Below are 22,154 nucleotides of genomic sequence, written 5' to 3'. Positions count from 1 at the left end.
CAAAGACCTCCTCCTGTTCCTGCTCCTATTTCTATGCTTCGATCCACATTCTTTGTTACCAGTTGGCTGACTAATCCTTTATCCATGCTAACATGCTGCCCACCACGTGCTTTTGTCTTTGTGTTGCAACCTTTGATGTGGCACCTTACCAGATACCTTTTGAAAATCCAAGTATACCACATCTACAGGTTCCCCTTTATCCACCTTTTTGTTCTAGAAACGCTCAGAAAACACGAACAAGTTAGTTGAACACGATTTTCCTCACAAAACCATGTTGTCTTTGCCTGACTATAGTGTGATTTTCGATGAAGAAATGCATTCAATTGCACCTGATGGATTTGCCTTTTTCATATTTCACGACAATAGTGAATAATTTCCAAATAAAAAAATTAAATTCCTACACTCTGACCTGCAGGTCACATCACATGGCAGAACAACTGTAATTACCAGATATGTATTTCCACTTGCTGGCACAATGCAATAAACATGGACTTCACCATAAATATTGGCAAAAATCAAAATGCTGATCACTAGAGCTGCACAAAAGGACTGCATCTCACTCAGTACAATAGCATTGAAAATGGGGTGACATTCTGCTACTATTTATACATTTAAACGGGGTGAAATGTTGGCAACGTGGGATTTGAACCCACACCTCCATAGGAAGTGCAACCGGAATCCAGCACCTTTTAAACAAAAACAATTCCAATTAAGAGGCAATTTAGCATGGCCAATCCACCAACCCTGCACATCTTTGGACTGTGGGGCTGTGACCTGCGCAGACACGGGGAGAATGTGCAAATTCCACACGGACAGTAACCCAGGGGCGGGATCGAACCGGGGTCCTCAGTGCTGTGAGGCAGAAGTGCTAACCCCTGCGCCACCGTGCCACCCGAGATCCCGCACCTTTAACCGCTCGGCTATGCTACCATACTTGGGGGCCGGTTAGCTCAGTTGGCTGGACAGCTGATTTGTGATACAGAGTGATACCAACAGTATGGGTTCAATTCCTATACAAGCCAAGGTCGTCCCTGATGGCCCTGCCTTCTCAACCTTACCTCTCACCTGAGATGTGGTGATCGTCAGGTTAAATCGCCACCAGTCAGCTCTCTCTCTCAAAGGTGAGAGCAAACTATGGTGACATTCATTTATACACCCACATTAGCAAATAGTTACTATTTGCTGAATACATTTGATAAGATCTATTTTGCAACATTATGTTATGGTTCTGGGTTAAATGCTGCAACATGAGAATAGAAATTTATACTTTTCAGGGTTGAATGGATGGAATTTTTGAATTTAATTCGCAAAACACCAATAAACCTCTCAGATTCCAATGTATTAGACCAAGCTTTACGTTTTTTAAAAATACCATCATCTTAATCAGAATTGAAAAGAACGACCCCCAAATTAAGGGTTACAAACCCTGGGAACCTCTGTGCTAAAATAAAGTCAGTCACCCTGGACATTATAGTTAAGAATCAAAGACAACGCAAAACTCGATGTTGTAAAACCACATTAATTCCAGTGTAGCTGTTTTTACCAAGTGACTCATGCTAATGTGTGGGAACAGAACATTTCCAGTTTTGGGATCCTAAACTGTAACAGCTGTGTCCACATGCAATGTGACAAGATTGAGGCTAGAGCTGATAAGTAGAAAGTAACATTCACGCATACAATTGTCAGGCAATGACCATCTCCACTCAATTTCCCCTTGACGTTCAATCACTGAATCCCCCATCATCAGCAATCTGAGTGTGACCATTGATCAGTAACTTACTTGTACCAGCCATATAAATGCTGTGACTTACAAGGGCAGGTCAGAGGCTGGGTATTCTGCGCCGCGTAACTCACCTCCTGATTCCCCAAAGCCTGTCCACCATCTACAAGTCAGGAATGTGATGAATACTCTCCACTTGCCTGGGTGAGTGAACCTCCGAGAACACTGAAAAAGCGCGACACAATTCAGGACAAAGCAGCCCCCCCCCCCCCCCCCCCCCCCAAATGATTGGCACCCCATCCACTACCGTAAGCATTCACTCCCTTCAACATTGACATTTTTGCGATAGCAGTTTGTAGGATGCACCAACTGAGGGTCCTTCAACAGTACCTTCCAAATTCATGAGCTCTACCACATAGCCGATAACACAGTGGTTAGCAGCACTGTTGCTTCACAGCGCCAGGGACTCGGGTTTGAATTCCGGCTTGGGTCATGGTCTGTGTGGAATCTGCACATTCTCCCCGTGACTGCGTGGGTTTCCTCCGGGTGCTCCGGTTTCCTCCCACAAGTCCTGAAAGACGTGCTTGTTAGGTGAATTGGACATTCTGAATTCTCCCTCAGTGTACCTGAACAGGCGCCGGAATGTGGCGACTAGGGGATTTTCACAGTAACTTCATTGTAGTGATAATATAAGCCTACTTGAGACACTAATAAATATTATTATTATAGAAAGACAAGGGCAGCAGGTGCATGGGAACCACCTCTGACAAGTTCCCCATCAAGCCTAAAGCATCTTGGAACCATATCGCTGTTGCTTCGCTGTCACTGGGTCAACATTTTGCAAATTTCTTCCTAACAGCACTGGAGGGGTATCCATCCCAGATGGACTTCAGGGGTTTAAGAAGACAGATCACCACTGCCTTCTCAAGGGCAATTAAGGAAGGGAAATGAATGCTGGCCTGCAAGCAATGCTCATGTTCCTTGAAAGAACAAAAAAAGCTCTCTAATATAGCAACACTTAGATGTAGAGCAGTCGCATGCACAGTAAATCCCCATCTAATCTATTCCACCCAAACTAACAGCTGCAGCCTCAATTGCAGAACCGCGCCCTGGGGGGCTCTTCTGTTACATTGTCAAGTCCCACTTCCCACACCAGCCAAGCTACCTGAAAATTTAAATTAAAAGTGAAGGGATTTTGCGCTCTTAATGTCCTTGTTTGCTGTTGGTGGGAATACTTCAATGTGATTGGTGGCATACTCTACTTGTTGTGATGACTGATGCTGTCATCACAACAAGTAGCTATAAAGAAGAGTAAGGTAGACTATGAAAGTAAACTGGCTCAGAACATAAAAGCAGATAGTAAAAGCTTCTACAAATGTATAAGACAAAAAAGAGTGGCTAAGGTAAATATTGTTCCTTTGGAAGATGAGAAGTGAGATTTAACAATAGGAGACGGGGAAATGGCTGAGGAGCTGAACAGGTTTTTTGGGTCAGTCTTCACAGTGGAGGACACAAATAACATGCCAGTGACTGATGGAAATAAAGATATGATAGGTGAGGACCTTGAGATGATTGTAATCACTAAGGAGCCAGTATTGGGCAAGCTAATGGGGCTAAAGGTAGACAAGTCTCCTGGCCCTGACGGGATGCATCCCAGAGTGTTAAAAGAGATGGCTAGGGAAATTGAAAACGCACTAGTGATAATTTATCAAAATTCACTAGACTCTGGGGTGGTCCCAGAGGATTGGAAAGTAGCAAACGTGACACCACTGTTTAAAAAAGGAGGTCGGCAGAAAGCGGGTAATTATAGGCCGGTAAGCTTAACTTCGGTTGTAGGGAAAATGCTGGAATCTATCATTAAGGAGGAAATAGCGGGGCACCTGGAGGGAAATTGTCCCATTGGGCATACGCAGCATGGGTTCACAAAGGGTAGGTCGTGTCTGACTAATTTGGTAGAATTTTTTGAGGACGTTACCAGTGCAGTAGATAATGGGGAGCCAATGGATGTGGTATATCTGGATTTCCAGAAAGCTTTTGACAAGGTGCCACACAAAAGGTTGCTGCATAAACTAAAGATGCATGGCATTGAGGGTAAAGTGGTAGCATGGATAGAGGATTGGTTAACTAACAGAAAGCAGAGAGTGGGGATAAATGGGTGTTTCTCTGGTTGGCAACCTGTAACTAGTGGGGTCCCTCAAGGATCAGTGTTGGGCCCGCAGTTGTTCACAATTTACATAGACGATTTGGAGTTGGGGACCAAGTGCAATGTGTCAAAGTTTGCAGACGACACTAAGATGAGTGGTAAAGCAAAAAGGGCAGAGGATACCGGAAGTCTGCAGAAGGATTTGGATAGGTTAGGTGAATGGGCTAGGGTCTGGCAGATGGAATTCTATGTTGCCAAGTGTGAGGCTATCCATTTTGGGAGGAATAACAGCAGAATGGATTATTATTTAAACGGTAAGATGTTAAAACATGTTGCTGTGCAGAGGGACCTGGGTGTGCTGGTGCACGAGTCGCAGAAAATTGGTGTGCAGGTGCAACAGGTGATTAAGAAGGCTAATCAAGTTTTGACTTTCATTGCTAGAGGGATGGAGTTCAAGACTAGGGAGGTTATGCTGCAATTGTATAGGGTGTTGGTGAGGCCGCATCTGGAGTATTGTGTTCAGTTTTGGTCTCCTTACCTGAGAAAGGACATATTGGCACTGGAGGGAGTGCAGAGGAGATTCACTAGGTTGATCCCAGAGTTGAGGGGATTAGATTATGACGAGAGGTTGAGTAGACTGGGACTGTACTCATTGGAGTTTAGAAGGATGCGGAGGGATCTTATTGAAACATATAAAATTATGAAGGGAATAGATAGGATAGATGCGGGCAGGTTGTTTCCACTGGTCAGGGAAAGCAGAACTAGGGGGCATAGCCTCAAAATAAGGGGAAGTAGATTTAGGACGGAGTGTAGGAGGAACTTATTCATCCAAAGGGTTGTGAATCTCTGGAATTCCTTGCCCAGTGAAGCAGTTGAGGCTCCTTCTTTAAACATTTTTAAGAAAAAGATAGATACCTTTCTAAAGAATAAAGGGATTCGGGGATATGGTGTACGGGCCGGAGAGTGGAGCTGAGTCCACAAAGATCAGCCATGATCTCATTAAATGGCGGAGCAGGCTCGAGGGGCCAGATGGCCTACTCCTGTTCCTAGTTCTTATGTTCTTATGTGACCCAGCGGGGAATCGAACCTGGGATCCTGGCGCTGTGAAGCCACAGTGCTAGCCACTTGTGCTATCATGCTGCCCTCCACCACTGCCCCAAATGTTCTCCTTGCATGGTTCTGCTTCTCATTAAGCCTATCCACTTTGGCCACCCTTACAAGAAGCAGTTTGATCTCTTTAGCTGTAACACGTCTCTAGGGGGTGCTATTGTGGGAGTGGTGTTTTCAAACTTTGCTTTAGGATGGATAAGAAGATTTTAAGCTAGCAGTCCCGCGAGGGGGAGAAATTGGTGAAAAGTAAAGAGAGGTTAGGGAATTGAGGGTACAGGAGAAAACAAGTGTGTGTGTGTGTGTGTGTGGTGGTGGTGGTACTCACAGAATCAACACCATTTTGTATATTTTGTCTTATTCTTTTTCTCGGAGTTCCTTTACATTATAGCCAGAAGGTCAGTCCCATATCCAGTTAATTTCCACGGAGATTGTAATTATAATGTAATCAAAGTCTGAACTTGCAGTCAAGCGTAATTCCAACACAGAAAAAACCTAAGAGGTCTTGTAGGAGCCCAACTCACTTTGGTGCTTTTCATTACCTCTCTGGCCCCTCACGCCCAATTTACACTAAAATGTGATGTAGAAAACAGTTCACTTAGATCCTAAACGAGTGCCAATTGTACTGTAAATTGCAACGTTAAAATATTGTCTGGAGCAAATATTCAATTTAACCCATATTGTTATAGTCTGTAGGACCGTAGTGTGTATACCTTTAATTAATGTCACACAAGGTGATCATACCCATAGAGAACAATGGAATCACAAATAATGTCTCCATAGTCCCAGATGACCATTGGCAGCTTTACTCTTTGAGGGGGAGAGAGCTGACTGGTGGTGGTTTAACCTGAGGGTCACCACACCTTGGGCGAGGGGGTGGGTTAAGAAAGCTGAGCCTTCACGGATACCCTCAGCCGGGACGGGAATTGTTGGCCTCGCTTTGAAATGAAATGAAAATGAAATGAAATGAAATGAAAATCGCTTATTGTCACAAGTAGGCTACAAATGAAGTTACTGTGAAAAGCCCCTAGTCGCCACATTCCGGCGCCTGTTCGGGGAGGCTGGTACGGGCTGGTTTGCGTCACAAACTAGCCGCCCAGACATCTGAGCTAAACCATATGGAATCATATAGCGCAGGGAGCGAAAAAGAGAGAGAAAAAAACGTCCCTTCAGCCCAACATATCTGTGTCGGATGTTTGAAGGAGCTCTCTAATTAGTTTCAATTCTAATCTGAGGTGGCTGGGCCTGGGGTAAACCAGGTTAGGATAGCGAGATGTCTTTGTGAGACCATAGTTTTGCAGCAAAACGTTTGATTGATTTGGAATATCTTAGACCCCTGGCATTTGATCAGGAGGTGGATCACTCATTGCATTGCAGCGGAGATTCAAACACCTTTGGGCGAGATTTTATCTTACTCAAAACCTATTCACTTAAGAGCTAAAATCAGGCCCACATTGATTACCACAGTCCAAGATTTAGATAGTGACATACCTAACATTTGAAGACTTTTTGAGTACCTAGAGATGATTCTAATACAATTGTCATGCATTGTTGGTAGCGCCTGGCAATGCAGCAGAATGAATCATAAGGTTTTGCACAATATTGACATCTTTCAGCTATCAAGGGGAATTGGATTTGCAACCTCTGGTCAATGTTACAGCGTACATTACCTAAGATCCACAATCAGCGCAGTGGTGTTTGCAATTTTATTCCAGACATGTTGCACCATTAGATCTGGAACCTGGGTAATCAGAACAGGATCACCGAACAGTTCGATGCGGAGGTAGCCGATAGTATTCTCAAACACTTTCGTTTGGAAAGCTAGTTTGATGAGGTCCTCAAACATCTCCGGATGTGGACTCTAGGAAAGAGGACACACAAAGCAGACTGTAATTTATCCACACAAATATATAGGAACATAGGACTTAGGAGCAAGAGGAAGCCATTTGGTCCTTCAAGCCTACTCTGCGATTCAACAAGATCATGGCTAACCTGGTCTCAGTTCCGCTTTGCCCTCTGACCCTCATAACCCTTGACCTCCTTGGTTAATCAAAACTGTACCTTGGATAAATTCTTTTTTTTAAAGTTACTTTTATTCAAATTTTTATCAAAATATAATTTTTGCATAACCATTAATAACATTTAACAAGACAAGGTGAACGTTAACATTATATACAAAAAAAAGAATATGTAACATTCCCCCTCCCCCCCTTCCCCCTGGATTGCTGCTGCTGCTGACCTTTACTGCTCTCCTAGAAAGTCGAGGCTCCGAGAGAGCCCCGCCATGGACCCTCTCAAGGCAAACTTGATTTTCTCGAGACTGAGGCACCCCGCCATATCACCAATCCAGGTCTCCACACTCGGGGTCTTCGAGTCCCTCCACATTAACAAGATCCGTCTCCGGGCTACCAGGGAGGCAAAGGCCAAAACCTCGGCCTCTTTCGCTTCCTGAACTCCCGGACTGTCTGACACACCAAAGATCGCCACCTCTGGACTGGGCACCACCCGCGTGTCTAAGGTCTTGGACATTGCCTGAGCGAATCCCTGCCAGACTCCTTTAAGAGCCAGGCATGCCCAGAACATATGGACATGGTTCGCTGGGCTTCCCACATACCTCGCACAACTATCCTCAACCCTAAAGAACTTGCTCATTCTCGCTGCCGTCATGTGTGCCCGGTGGACCACCTTAAACTGGATTGTGGACCACCTTAAACTAGATTGTGGACCACCTTAAACTGGATTACCTTGGATAAATTCAGTGCCCCAGCCACCACTGTATTCTGGGAAAGAGAATTCTACAGACCAATGACTCTCATAGAATCAACAGTGCAGAAGGAGGCCACTCGGCCCATCTATTGCTCCAGCTGATTTAAGGGCGGCACGGTGGCACAATGTTTAGCCTGACTGCCTCACAGCACCAGGGAGTTTGCACATTCTCCCCGTGTCTGCGTGGGTTTCCTCTGGATGCTCCGGGTTTCCTCCTACAGTCCAAAGATGTGCAGGTTAGGTGGATTGGCCATGATAAATTGCTCCTTAGTGTCCAAAGATGTGCAGGTTTTTAAAAAAATTTAGAGTACCCAATTCATTTTTCCAATTAAAGGGCAATTTAGCGTGGCCAATCCACCTACCCGGCACATCTTTGGGTTGTGGGGGTGAAACCCACGCAGACACAGGGAGAATGTGCAAACTCCACACGGACAGTGACCCAGGGCCGGGATCGAACCTGTGACCTCGGCACCGTGAGGCAGGAATAGAACATAGAACAGTACAGCACAGAACAGGCCCTTCGGCCCTCAATGTTGTGCCGAGCCTTGTCCGAAACCAAGATCAAGCTATCCCACTCCCTGTCATTCTGGTGTGCTCCATGTGCCTATCCAATAACTGCTTGAAGGTTCCTAAAGTGTCCGACTCCACTATCACAGCAGGCAGTCCATTCCACACCCGAACCACTCTCTGAGTAAAGAACCTATCTCGAACATCCCTCCTATATCTCCCACCCTGAATCTTATAGTTATGCCCCCTTGTAACAGCTACATCCACCCGAGGAAATAGTCTCTGAACGTCCACTCTATCTATCCCCCTCATCATCTTATAAACCTCTATTAAGTCACCTCTCATCCTCCTCCACTCCAACGAGAAAAGCCCTAGCTCCCTCAACCTCTCCGCATAAGACCTATCCTCCAAATCAGGCAACATCCTGGTAAATCTCCTTTGCACCCTTTCCAATGCTTCCCCATCCTTCCTATAGTGAGGTGACCAGAACTGCACACAATACTCCAAATGTGGTCTCACCAGGGTCATGTACAGTTGCAGCATAACCCCACGGCTCTTAAACTCAAGCCCCCTGTTAATAAACGCTAACACACTATAAGCCTTCTTCACGGCTCTGTCCACTTGAGTGGCAACCTTCAGAGATCTGTGGACATGAACCCCAAGATCGCTCTGTTCCTCCACATTCCTCAGAACCCTGCCGCTGACCCTGTAATCCGCATTCAAATTTTTCCTACCAAAATGAATCACCTCGCACTTATCAGGGTTAAACTCCATCTGCCATTTTTTGGCCCAGCTCTGCATCCTATCAATGTCTCTTTGCAGCCTACAACAGCCCTCCACCTCATCCACTACTCCACCAATCTTGGTGTCATCAGCAAATTTACTGACCCACCCTTCAGCCCCCTCCTCCAAGTCATTGATAAAAATCACAAATAGCAGAGGACGCAGCACTGATCCCTGTGGTACACCGCTGGTAACTGGTCTCCAGTCTGAAAATTTTCCATCCACCACCACCCTCTGTCTTCTATGTGATAGCCAGTTACTTATCCAATTGGCCACATTTCCCTCTACCCCACACCTCCTTACTTAATGCTAACCACTGCGCCACCGTGCTGTCCAGAGATGTGCAGGCTAGGCGGGGTTACAGGGATAGGGCGGAGGGGAGTTGGACCAGATAGGGTGCTCTTTCAGATGGTCGGTAAAGACTCGATGGGCCGAATGACCTCCTGCACTGTATGGATTCTATGATCTATGATAAGATGTGGCCCCATCAAGATTACGTAAAACTATAACAAAACTTCGCTACTTTTATATATTCCATTCCTCTTGCAACGAAGGCCAAAACAAAAAAATGCAGTGCATGGCTTCATTTACTTTAGTTGAGGCATGTTACATTTCGGAACAGGGGGTCTTGTGAAGAGAGAGACAACAGTAGAACATTCTGGACAATTTCAGCAACATCTGTGGAAAGAAAAGGGAGATAACGTTTGGACTTCTGGATGACTCTTTGTGAACCTACCGGCATTGGGTCCTCGCAGATCATCTCATCCTGGGCGTTCTCGGGTTTGTGGACTACCTTGAGATGCCTGTCACCCGCCAGCTTCTCCAGGTCCTCTGACAACGTCTGAGCCAGCTGGGCCTCTGAATTTACGAGGGTGTACTTGCCCTGGTGGACCAGCTCCACCAGTTGCCCAGCTACCCTGGCACCGGTTACGGCGAAGGCATAGTTATCAGCCACCAGCTTCCCGGCCGTCCGAACAATCCATGGGATTTTAGCCCGGAGCCCAATGATGCCCAGAGCCACATCCATAGCTTCGTTGGCCTGGACCGTGACGTCTGGTTCAGCTCCTGAGATGCTCCACACCTTCCCGGTGACAGCACTGAGGACAACCTGGCTTGGGATGGACACATAGAGGTCGCTGCTTGTTATCCTGTAGGTGCCCACAGACAGGGCACCCCCAATGGTTGGCTCGCCAATGACCGTAGCCCTCTTCAGGTCTTTCATTGCCTTTGTGAATGCCTCTGCTGCAGAGCCAGTAATGTGGCTGGTTAGGATGTAGATATCCTTGTGGGGGGCATATCTCTGACCCAGCACTTTGGGCATGGTCCATATTTCTGAGGTGGACGAGGTGATGCGGTCAAACACAGTGTAGAGGTGGCGGGCAGGTTCTGGAGCGAAGAAATATGAGCACAAAACAGGGATTGCGGTGGAGTAGCCCCCAACATTGTATCTCATGTCAATGATTAAGGTGTCCGTGTTGACCAGCTTGTTCCACACTTGCTCCAGCAATTGAGGGCCAATGACCTTGATGATCTCCGCATCGGTCATCACATCGAACCGCAGGTAGCCCACATTATGGGGCAGGACCTCCACTCGGAAGAGGGCATGGATGATGTAGGTGAGCTCTTCAGGGGAAGGGATGTTCTCTGGGTGATCTTCCAGGCTGTCCGGCTGGGTGTCACTGTAGAAAACGTGAAGCCGGTGGTCGCCAGAGATCTCCCTCAGGTCTGAGGTCAACTGGGAAGCCAAAGACTCATAATCCACCACCAAGCGGTAGGAACCCTCCAGCCACTTGGTGCCCAGGGCCAGGTTGAGCCTGGTAGCCACCTCTGGGATGGCATAGTGCACCTTGAGCAGGCTGCCCGTGTCCTCAACCAGCTCCAAGACACCAGCGTGGAACGCTATGATCTCCATGGTCTTGTCCATCGCCTCCTCAGACAACACTATGGCATCAGGCACCACAGCCCCACCTAACCAATACTCCCCGTTGTTATCCAAGAAATTGATGAAGGGGATGGTGAGAACCAAGTTGGTATTCTCGATTTGGAATGACTTCGAGTGGAGGATGGTTCCAGATGTGATCTCCCCAATCACAGTGGCTCTGTTCAATGACTGCATCAAGTAGGCAAACTCTTCGGCTGCGGTGGCGGTGCGGTGGCTGGTGAGTATATAGATGCCCTTCCTGGACCCGTACGAGTGCCTTCCGGAGCTGGGGAGAGTGGAGAACTCGGTGCTGGTGTTGGTCAGCCGGTTGTACACGGTGAAGAAGAGAATGGGCGGCGTTTGCTCATGAAAGTGGGAGAGCAGCAGCGAGACGGCGGCCGAAGTGCCGCCCGTGTTAAACCTGAGATCGACAATTAAATTGTCCGTCCTCTGTATGACCCCCCACACTTTCTCAACCAGCAACGGGGTTAGCATGGGCAGGAGGGCAATGTCTGGAAACTCATCGAATCGCAAGTACCCTATATTGCCCGGCAAGATCTCCACTTGGAACATGGTGTCCAGTGCATGGGGGGAGGTGAAATCATTGGGCGTAGGCACAGAACTCTGATCCACGGCACCTGCAGGTTCAGTCCTCACTCTGATCAATAGCCTGGGGTCCTCACAGATGGCCTGGAACTCATAGTTCAACTTGGCCGCCAGGTCTTGCTCTGAAATCACAGCTGAGTCAACAACCATGGAAACCTGGCGTGCCAGGGCAGGTACATGATCCACGAAGGAGTAATAGGCGCTCAGGAGTTCAATAACATTCCGGATTACACTGGGCACTGCCCTCCTGACTGCCAAGATAGAGGTGGCTTTCTCCAGCGCCTGCTCCGCGTTGACCAACACCACTGGGAAGACCCCATTCACCTCCCAGCTCTGCCCAGTCAGGGGGCTGATGGATCTTGACAGGGGAACCGTGATGAAGAAATCCGTGGAGCCAATGCGGAACTTCTGGATGTTGAGGGACCCTCCCGCCGTCCTCTCCCCCACCAAGAGACCCCGGTCCAGGTGTTTGAGAATGTAAGCCACGTCTTCAGCTACCCCCTGGGTGCCCTTGCTGATGAGCACCAGCACATCTTTGTCCTGTGAGTACCTGTCCCCCAGGAGGCTGGCCAGGGTCCAGATGTCCTGGGTGGAATTGGAGGGTCGGTCGTAGATAGAGTCGATGTGGATTTTCCCGTTAGCCTGGCAGAAGTAGGAGATGACAAAGGGGATTCCAGAGACTTGGCCACTGGCACAGTACCGCAGGTCTAGGATCAGTGCATCCGTGTCCACAAGGTACTTCCAAACCCTGGCCACCAGAGCGGGGCCAACCACCTTGACCACGTCCCCCCCGAGGATGTGGTCCAGCCTTAAGTATCCCACGTTGTCCTGGAAGATTTGGAATTTGATGGCTTTCTGGGTCAGCTCTGTGAGCATTTCAGGGCTCAGTGGAGGGACATCCTCCCGGGCTACAGGGGAGCTCCCGGGTTCGTAGGAGATCAGCAGCCGAGGGTCGTTCAGCGCCCCCTGCACCCCGGAGGTCAGCACTGCGGCCAGGGTGTGGGGGTCGGTCACATGCAGGATCTCCTCGCTCTGATTGGCCTGCCGGATAGCCTCTCTCATCCCCACCAGGTTTTCTGGGAAGCAGTACTTGTCCAGCAGAACTCCGGCCATGTCCAGCATGAGGGTGGACTGGATGATCTCAGCACTGGGGGTAGAGCTGGACAACAGAACCGTCAGCCAAAAACATATGCTCCCAGCCATGCTTCTTAAAGAAGGTGTTCCCCCTCCTCCACCCCAGCACACTCCTACCCCCAGAAAATAGAAAACAAAACCTAAAAACCCCAACACTAGCGAATCGAATCCACCCTCCCCAACCCACAGACTGAAATGAAGGCAGTTTGTCAGCCAGTTAAATCCTTGGGACACAGCATGATCCAGATTACAGCCGCCTATCGATGTAATCTCATTAAAATAGAGCCCATCAGCAAAGCACCGCGGGCCACCGCCTCAAAGAAATATCTATAAATAATCTCCTCCAACAGGGATGTGGATTCAAGATTTTGTGCAGTCCTATCCAGCATTTCCTTTTCTTTTTGTTTTGTTATGACCTTCCTGGCGAGGGGTTCACAGGTCTATGAGCTGGAGCCCACGGATTGGAAACATTCCTCAATGTATAGGAATGGATTCAATGTGCTGAGCCCGGATCGATAAACCGTTTACCAACGACCTTGCCGTTCTGGTCGTAATTCCCCTTCGCTTACATTCGGAAGCGATTACATTTGCCCCATTACAGTGCATCACCTGATGTGCAGCCTTACTACGCAGTGAGCTTGTGGTCTCTTTTGGGGGCTGGTCCCTTTCCTAAGCGACCCAGGATTCACCCCCTCATCAGCTGAATGAAATCTGTTGTGACTTTAATCCTCAGCACAGTATGTGATTAACTTTTTAACACGGCCGAGGAACATATGGCCATGTCTTGCCACTCGGTTTGAGCCAATAGCATACACTTGCTGGGCAGGAACCAGGGTTAAAGCAGAACTGCCGATTGCTTTAAGAACCATTCGCCCGGGTCAATGGAACCAGAGAGAAACAGCCAGCCACTGGGAGCGACAACAGCAACTTCATTGCAGTGTTAATGTAAGCCTACTTGTGACAATAATAAAGATTATTATTAACACTGGCTGCATCAAGGTAGCCAGTTATGTATCTATCTTAGTTTCAAATGCAGTAAAGGTGGCACTTCCTGTATCAATCATCTTGAAATGTTTGCAATCATCCTTTCTTTTTAACTGCATTGAACCACATAGAGTGGGACATGACCTATGTAGAACATTTGAATAGAACACAGCGATGATCGATCTGAAATGGTTAATTGTCTTCTCAATGAAGTATATTTTTACCCCCCCAAAAAATGTTTTAAATGGAACAAACAATTTGACACTTTATTTCGATGACAGTGATAGAAAGTCAGACAGGCTGGTCAGTTAGGGTGAGTTACACCTTCAATGCTCTGTAAGAGAATGCATTGAAAATGTATTTCAAATTGGAAAAAAAAGGTTTCCCTCACCTAACATGTTCTTTACGTCGGATGCATGACCTGAATCAACATTAGAAATATTTATTACTCGTCCTTGCAAACCCACACTGCAGAGAATGAAATATTGTTTGAAATTCAAATGGGAATAAATATTGCCAATTTCCTTGGCCAAGATCTGAATAGAATCCACGAGGCTTATTCCAAATGGGAGAGGCTTTAACTGGGGACGATATCTTCACACGATATTTCATCATTACATTCTGTGAACCCGTTAAATCTCAGAAAAAAATATTGTCCAGCGCAGAGGGGGGAGAACATCTCACAGTTTCACTGAGGCACTGGGAGCATTTAACTTTGCTTTTGTAATTTCACAATGTCGAATTTTCTCTAAAAGTTTCCATTAAGCAGGACGTTAGTTAATCGTTGCTGGCTGGCAGAAAGCTACAATTCAGTGAAGATCTAATCAAAAAATCCTGGCTATTTCCTAATATTGAAGTTGTGGAAATGTTTAGAGGAGGTTTAGTACCGCAAGGTCAACTGTTTCCAAGCCCACCAATTGTCTCCAGTGGCATTTAATCTGATTTCAGGTTATACACCTTCCAATTTAAAATATGAAATCCGCAATTTATAGAGGTTCACTGGTTCTTTGAACCTTTGCTCATGACGGTGGTAATCTCACTAAACGTGTGCAAAACTATGAGGTACACAGATAGGGGAGATTGGGGGGAACTTCTCCCCTTAGTCGAGGGGTCAACGCCCAGGGGGCATAGATTTGAGACGCGGGGCAATTCCTCCCAACCCGCACATCTTTGGACTGTGGGAGGAAACCGGAGCGCCCGGAGGAAACCCACGCAGACACGAGGAGAACGTGCAGGCCCCCAAGGTGACAGTGACCCAAGGTTGGAATTGAACCCGGGTCCCTGGCGCTGTGAGGCAGCAGTGCTAACCACTGCGCTGCCCCATTCACAATCACTAATCACATTATTACTATGGTATCGGATTCTTGCGAGGCTGTCTCATAACGGTAGCAAAGCAACTTGCAGGGACACAGTTGGCAGCTGTCCTACATTATAAATATTTCACCAAACGCTGATTCCTAGTTCTACTGACATTGATGTCGTTGTGTTTGCGTGTGAATTTATCAGCTTTAATGTGGCTCGCAATAATAACACATTACTGAGATATATGTGTGTTTATTTGAATACATTGAAATATGATTATAGAAGGGGGAACATTTCCACTTGTCTCATTCACAGATCACCACTGGGTGGCACTCAGCTCTCCCAGTTTGGCCTGGCTGACTCAACCCAAATTGCAGAGCATCAGAAATACTTCCATTCACTGTACACAGCATTCTGCAATGCACCTAGTAAGTTAACAGCTACTAAAATTGTGATCATTATTAAAGATAGGCAAATATCTCACCGATTGTAAACCCAATTCTGCCATTTTATTTCAAATCCGCAAATTTCAACGTGTAACAATTTTGTTTGCAAGGTGCAAGTACAATAATTTCCACACAATTCCCGCACAGCCTTGCCCCCCCCTCTCCCCGCCTAGCAACAACACTGGAAACCCAATCCCCCAAGTCTTAGGGCAAGGATTGTCTCAGTTTGGAAAGAAAATGAATAAAAATCTGTGAATTAGTAAATCTAGAGACACCCCAAACTCCAGCCTCACTAAATTTGATTAAAACACACCGCAAAATTTGTTAAAGCAAATTACTGGCGCGTGCATTTCTAGCAGGGAAATTGTCTAAGAGCAGAAATGTTCCAGAATTTGTAATTGCAGGGGCGGAATGAGTAAAATCAAAAATTTATCCCGGCTTTAAATGACCTCACTTCCAACGTCAGGTTAGAAGTTCGCTGATGACTGCACAATGTTCAGCTCCATTCGCGACTCCTCAGATACTGAAACAGTCCATGTCAAAATTCAGCAAGATCTGGACAATATCCAGGAATTGCCTGACAAGTGGCAAGTTACATTCGCGCCACACAAGTGCCAGGCAATGACCTTCTCCTAACCACCGCCCTTGACACTCAATGGCATTACCATCGCTGAATCCCCCACTATCAACATCCTGGGGATTACCATTGATCAGAAACTGAACTGGACAAGCCACATTAATATTATGGCTTCCAGGGCAGGTCAAAGGCTAGGAATCCTATGTCGAGTAACTCACCCCCTGACTCCCCAAAGCCTGTTCTGAAATGAAGAACTTGTCGTATGAGGAACAGTTGAGGACTCTGGTTCTGTGCTCGTTGGCGTTTAGAAGGATGAGGGGGGATCTTATTGAAACTTACAGGATACTGCGAGGCCTGGATAGAGTGGACGCGGTGAGGATTTTTCCATTTGTAGGAAAAACTGGAACCAATTTAAGGCTAAAGGCACAATCCTTTAAAACAGAGATGAGGAGGAATTTCTTCAGCCGGAGGGTGGTGAATCCGTGGAACTCTTTGCCACAGAAGGCTGTGGAGGCCAAATCACTGAGTGTCTTTCAGACAGAGATAGATAGGTTCTTGATTAATAAGGGGATCAGGGGTTATGGGGAGAAGGCAGGACAAAGAACAAAGAAATGTACAGCACAGGAACAGGCCCTTCGGCCCTCCAAGCCCGTGCCGACCATACTGCCCGACTAAACTACAATCTTCTACACTTCCTGGGTCCATATCCTTCTATTCCCATCCTATTCATATATTTGTCAAGATGCCCCTTAAATGTCCCTATCGTCCCTGCTCCCACTACCTCCTCCGGTAGTGAGTCCCAGGCACCCACTACCCTCTGCGTAAAAAACTTGCCTCGTACATCTACTCTAAACCTTGCCCCTCTCACCTTAAACCTATGCCCCCTAGTAATTGACCCCTCTACCCTGGGGAAAAGCCTCTGACTATCCACTCTGTCTATGCCCCTCATAATTTTGTATACCTCTATCAGGTCGCCCCTCAACCTCCTTCGTTCCAGTGAGAACAAACCGAGTTTATTCAATCGCTCCTCATAGCTTATGCCCTCCATACCAGGCAACATTCTGGTAAATCTCTTCTGCACCCTCTCTAAAGCCTCCACATCCTTCTGGTAGTGTGGCGACCAGAATTGAACACTATACTCCAAGTGTGGCCTAACTAAGGTTCTATACAGCTGCAACATGACTTGCCAATTCTTATACTCAATATAAGGAGAATGGGGATGAGAAAGTATCAGCTATGATTGAATGGCGGAGCAGTCTAGATGGGCCGAGTGGCCTAATTCTGCTCCTATGTCTTATGGTCCAACATTTACAAGGCACAAGTCAGGAGTGTAATGGGATTCTCTCCACTTGCCTGGATGAGTGCAGTTCCAACAACACTCAAGCAGCTTGACAATCTAGAACAAAGCAGCCCCGCTTGATTGGCACCCCATCCACAAACATTGAATCCCTCCACCACCGACGAACAGTGTCGGCCGTGTGTGCCATCTACAAGATGCACTGCAATAACTCACCAAAGGTCTTTAGACAAACACCTTCCAAAGCCATGACCACTACCATCTAGAAGGACAAGAGCAGCAGATACCTGAGAGGCCCACCACCAGGAGATTCCCTTCCAAGTGAAATGAAATGAAATGAAAATCGCTTATTGTCACAAGTCGGCTTCAATGAAGTTACTGTGAAAAGCCCCTCGTCGCCACATTCCGGCGCCTGTTCGGGGAGGCTGGTACGGGAATTGAACCGTGCTGCTGGCCAGCCTTGGTCTGCTTTAAAAGCCAGCAATTTAGCCCAGTGTGCTAAACCAGCCCCTGGTTCACTCACCACCCCAACTTGAAAGTATATCGGCCTTTCCTTCACTGTTCAAGTTGATCAACAAGGCGACTCACCATCGCCTTCTGGAAGGCAACGAGGGATGGTTAATAAATGCTGATCTAACCAGCGACGCCCAAATCTCACAAATTAATTTTTTTTTAAATGGCCAATAGGCCGGATCGATATTTGTAAACTGTTCAGTATTGGTGGCAACAATTTTTAGTGAGTGCACATTGTTTGGTGGAGGAGTTGCCAAAAATAAGGGGAGCGTTATTTGTTTTTTGTAAATAAATAATACTTAACAATGCGCTGGGCTGGGTGCCAAGCGTTGTCATAGAAACATAGAAAATAGGAGCCGGAGTAGGCCACTTGGCCCATCGAGCCTGCTCCGTCATTCAATATGAATTCAATAAGAAGCATTTAGGGGAGTACTTGAAATTCCGTAGTGTTAAGATGATGTTACCTGCCAGTGTGTATCAAAGCCCCAAAGGATAAATTAAAACTCTGGCTCTTAATGATGTATTTTTGTTTGGAATAATGTGAGGAACTAACTCTAACCCAGTAAGGAGCCAGTCCAGTCGCTCTGTAAAAACTAACACAGAATATTTATTAAGGTAAAAGAAAAATCACACTACAAAAGACTGATGTACACCATGATACCATTGCTGGTGAAGCATATGTTATGCATAAATGTTTCATTACGGTAAGAGGTCAGATGCAGTGGATGTCCAAAGAGACTTGGGGGTTCAGGTGCATCCGTCCTTAAAATGCCAGGAACAAATGCAGAAAATAATCAAAAAGACTAAGGAATGCCTTTATATCTAGAGGATTGGAATAGAAAGACACAGGGGTTATGCTGCAGCTATACTAACCCCTGGTTAGACCCCACTTGGGAGTCACTGTGAGCAGTTCTGGGCACCACACCTTAGGACGGTTATTTGGCCTTGGAGGGAGCGCAGTGTAGATTTACAAATATGATACCTGGATTACAGGGGTTAAATTATGAGGAGAGATTACTCCAATTAGACCTGTTTTCGTGTGAGTTTAGGAGGCTAAGGGATGATCCGATCAAAGTCTTCAAGATATTGAAGTCTTCAAGTGGGCAGCACAGTAGCATTGTGGATAGCACAATTGCTTCACAGCTCCAGGGTCCCAGGTTCGATTCCGGCTTGGGTCACTGTCTGTGCGGAGTCTGCACATCCTCCCCGTGTGTGCGTGGGTTTCCTCCGGGTGCTCCGGTTTCCTCTCACAGACCAAAGATGTGCAGGTTAGGTGGATTGGCCGCGATAAATTGCCCTTGGTGTCCAAAATTGCCCTTGGTGTTGGGTGGGGTTACTGGGTTATGGGGATAGGGTGGAGGTGTGGACCTCCAAGAGCCGGTGCAGACTCGATGGGCCGAATGGCCTCCTTCTGCACTGTAAATTCTATGAAATATTAACAGGGAAAGACAGGGTAGATCAAGATAAACTATTTCTACTGGTTGGAGATTCTAAGGCTGGGGGAATAATATAAAAATTAGGGCTAGACTGTTCAGGAGAGATGTTAGGAAGAAATTCTTCACTCAAAGGGTGGTAGAGGTTTGGAACTCTCTCCCACATGGAACAGTTGTTAATTTAAATCAGATAGATAGATTTTGAAGAGCAAAAGTATTAAGGGATATGGATGGGCCAAAGGCAGGGATTATAGAGTAAGGCCAAAGATCAGCCATCATCTCAATGAATGGCGGGACAGGCTTGAAGGGGTGAATGGTCTACTCCTGTTCCTATATTCATTACTATAGACCTACACACGGCATGATGGTACAGTGGTTAACACTGCTGCCCTACAGTGTTAGGGACCCAGGTTCGATTCCCGGCTTGGGTCACTGTCTGTGCGGAGTCTGCACGTTCTCCCCGCGTCTGCGTGGGTTTCCTCCGGGCGTTCCGGTTTCTTCTCACAGTCCAAAGATGTGCAGGTTAGGTGGTTTGGCCATGCTATGTTGCCCCTAAGTGTCCAATGATTAGGCAGGCCCCGGTAGGGTCCTGTTTCAGCGGGTTGGTACAAACTCGATGGGCCAATGGCCTCCTTCTGCACTGTAGTGATTCCGTGATTCTATATGAATAACTAAACGCACCATGTTATCTGAAGTTACCTCTTGTCCCCAAAATATGCCCACGTTTCCTGAATTAACAGAGACAGCCCTTTTTCACAAGCAACATCCAATTTTATCAGCTCTATAGGTTAAATCCAGTTAATAGTTACCACACAGTACCGCTGAGGTGACCAAGCCTGTGAAAACACCTCTCCCTGGTTCAGCAAAGGCACAAAACGATATCCTTTCGAGAAGAATATCTTCAATCTGCCGTGGCTCTAAATGTTAGTTGGAACAGGCCTCCATGGCTCGTATCGTAGCTGGAACTGTCCTGTCTGACTGTTGGATGGAGGACTAGCCTCCCTCCCCAATGAGGGTGCTAGCAGTTATGCTGATCAGTCTCTTTGATAATAATAATAATAATCGCTTACTGTCACAAGTAGGCTTCAATGAAGTTACTGTGAAAAGCCCCTAGTCGCCACATTCCGGCACCTGTTCGGGGAGGCTGGAACGGGAATTGAACCCTCGCTGCTGGTCTTGTTCTGCATTACAAGCCAGCTGTTTAGCCCACTGTGCTAAACCAGGTGAATGGTGGAAGATATAGGGGGGATGTCAGAGGTAGGTTCTTTACCCAGAGAGTAGTGGGGGCATGGAATGCACTGCCTGTGGAAGTAGTTGAATCGGAAACATTGGGGACCTTCAAGCGGCTAGTGGATAGGTACATGGGTTACGGTAGAATGATGGGGTGTAGATTAATTTGATCTTAACGTAGGACAAAAGCTCGGCACAACATCGTGGGCGGAAGGGCCTGTTCTGTGCTGTATTTTTCTATGTTCTATTAACACTGAAGCATTTAACCAGAAGCTAGATAAACATGAGGGGGAAAGGAATGAAAGGCTATGTTGATGAAATAATAAGTGTGGAGGGGGGGGGTGGCATGAGTGGGGGTGGAGGGATTACCGTGCATCATAAGCACTCCGTTTAGAAGGGGAGGGTAAAAGGTCTGTTTCTGTTCTGCAGGCAATCCTATGAAATCACAAAAAACTTTCTCAGGAACAGTTTCGAGTTTCGGGAAATGTGAATTTCTTGCAGTCACTGAACTGTCAGAAAGGGCATGGGCATGTCTTGCATAGAGTTGACATTCATTCGTGCCCAGACAGAATCTCCTCTAGAGGGTGCTCTGAGAACACTGTACGTGAGGTGAATCCTCTGCTCGGTAAAAAGAGCCAGCCACCCTGTTCTTGGGCCTCACACGAAGGGACAGCTCAAAGTGCCCTTCGCCCAATCTCTGCCCATCACTGAACTGGGAACGGAAGTCTTAAAGTAAATACACCAACAGAGCCTCATAATGTTTTATATATTTTCCTTCATTTCAAAGGTAAATCTTATGTAAACTCTCAGAATGTACGGCACCGTTATAATTTTTTTAAAAAAGCAGAAACTCAAAATCAGTTTAAAGATTTCAAAAATACATGAAGCCTGTGTATGAGGCTGGCTTCTTTCTGAACACACTGGATAATGGAATAATTAGGAATGCTCGCTTGCAGTTTATTGCGATATTTTGCTTTTTTTTTCAAATAAATTTAGAGTACCCAATTATTTTCTTTCCCCCAATTAAGGGGCAATTTAGCGTGGCCAATCCACTTACCCTACAAATTTTTTGGGTTGCGGGGATGAGACCCACGCAGAAACTGGGGGAATGTGCAAACTCCACACGGACAGTGACCCGGGGCTGGGATCGAGTCCTGGTCCTCAGCGCCGTATGCAGCAGTGCTAACCACTGCGCCACCTTGCTGCCCTACGATACATTGCTTTTAACCATAGGCGGACTGCCAGTGAAACACATAGCGCTGCAGTGTGGGGCACTGGCCAATGTGTGTGTGTGTGTGTGGGGGGGGGGGGGGGGGGGGGGGCACCCAATAGAGCGAGGTGACTGTTGTGGTGGGAACATCATGGGAACATCAGCCAGATCCTTGGTAGCTCTAAACCTGGCGAGAGTCTCATTCGAATTTCTTGAACCTATCAGCAAGCAATGCAGTACAACATCGGACTCTGATTGGCGGACTCCCCTTTAGAGCGAGTAAACGGTTTGCCAGACGTTGAGAGGTGGTGGAGATGTAAAACAGTTCAGACATGGATCTCCCGAATTGGTGTGAAGTTTCTGAAGTTGCATTGAGTAAAGGTACAAAGCAGCATCCAGGCTTCTAACACACATTGCTTAGCCATCTCGAGTCTTCAGTGCGAAGCTGGATTGATGGCTGGATTGCTATGCTCTC

General features: G+C 46.9%; 1 protein-coding gene across 1 annotated transcript in view; it reads right to left on the bottom strand.

Annotated features, from left to right (window-relative positions):
* Positions 1-12,787, bottom strand: part of irbpl (interphotoreceptor retinoid-binding protein like) — a 28,544-nt gene extending 15,757 nt beyond the window's left edge. Inside the window, exons 1-2 of the mRNA XM_072491749.1 lie at positions 9,763-12,787; positions 6,641-6,831 (exon numbers count right to left, since the gene is read on the bottom strand). Coding sequence (XP_072347850.1) covers positions 6,641-6,831; positions 9,763-12,756 — 3,185 coding nt within the window. The 5' untranslated portion in view covers positions 12,757-12,787. The remainder of the gene's footprint in view (positions 1-6,640; positions 6,832-9,762) is intronic.
* Positions 12,788-22,154: the final 9,367 nt, after the last annotated feature.

The sequence above is a fragment of the Scyliorhinus torazame genome, chromosome 28 (genome assembly GCF_047496885.1).
Source record: "Scyliorhinus torazame isolate Kashiwa2021f chromosome 28, sScyTor2.1, whole genome shotgun sequence".
Classification (NCBI taxonomy): Eukaryota; Metazoa; Chordata; class Chondrichthyes; order Carcharhiniformes; family Scyliorhinidae; genus Scyliorhinus; species Scyliorhinus torazame.
Note: the sequence above shows the minus strand (reverse complement) of the source record. Positions and strands in the feature narration are given on the sequence as shown.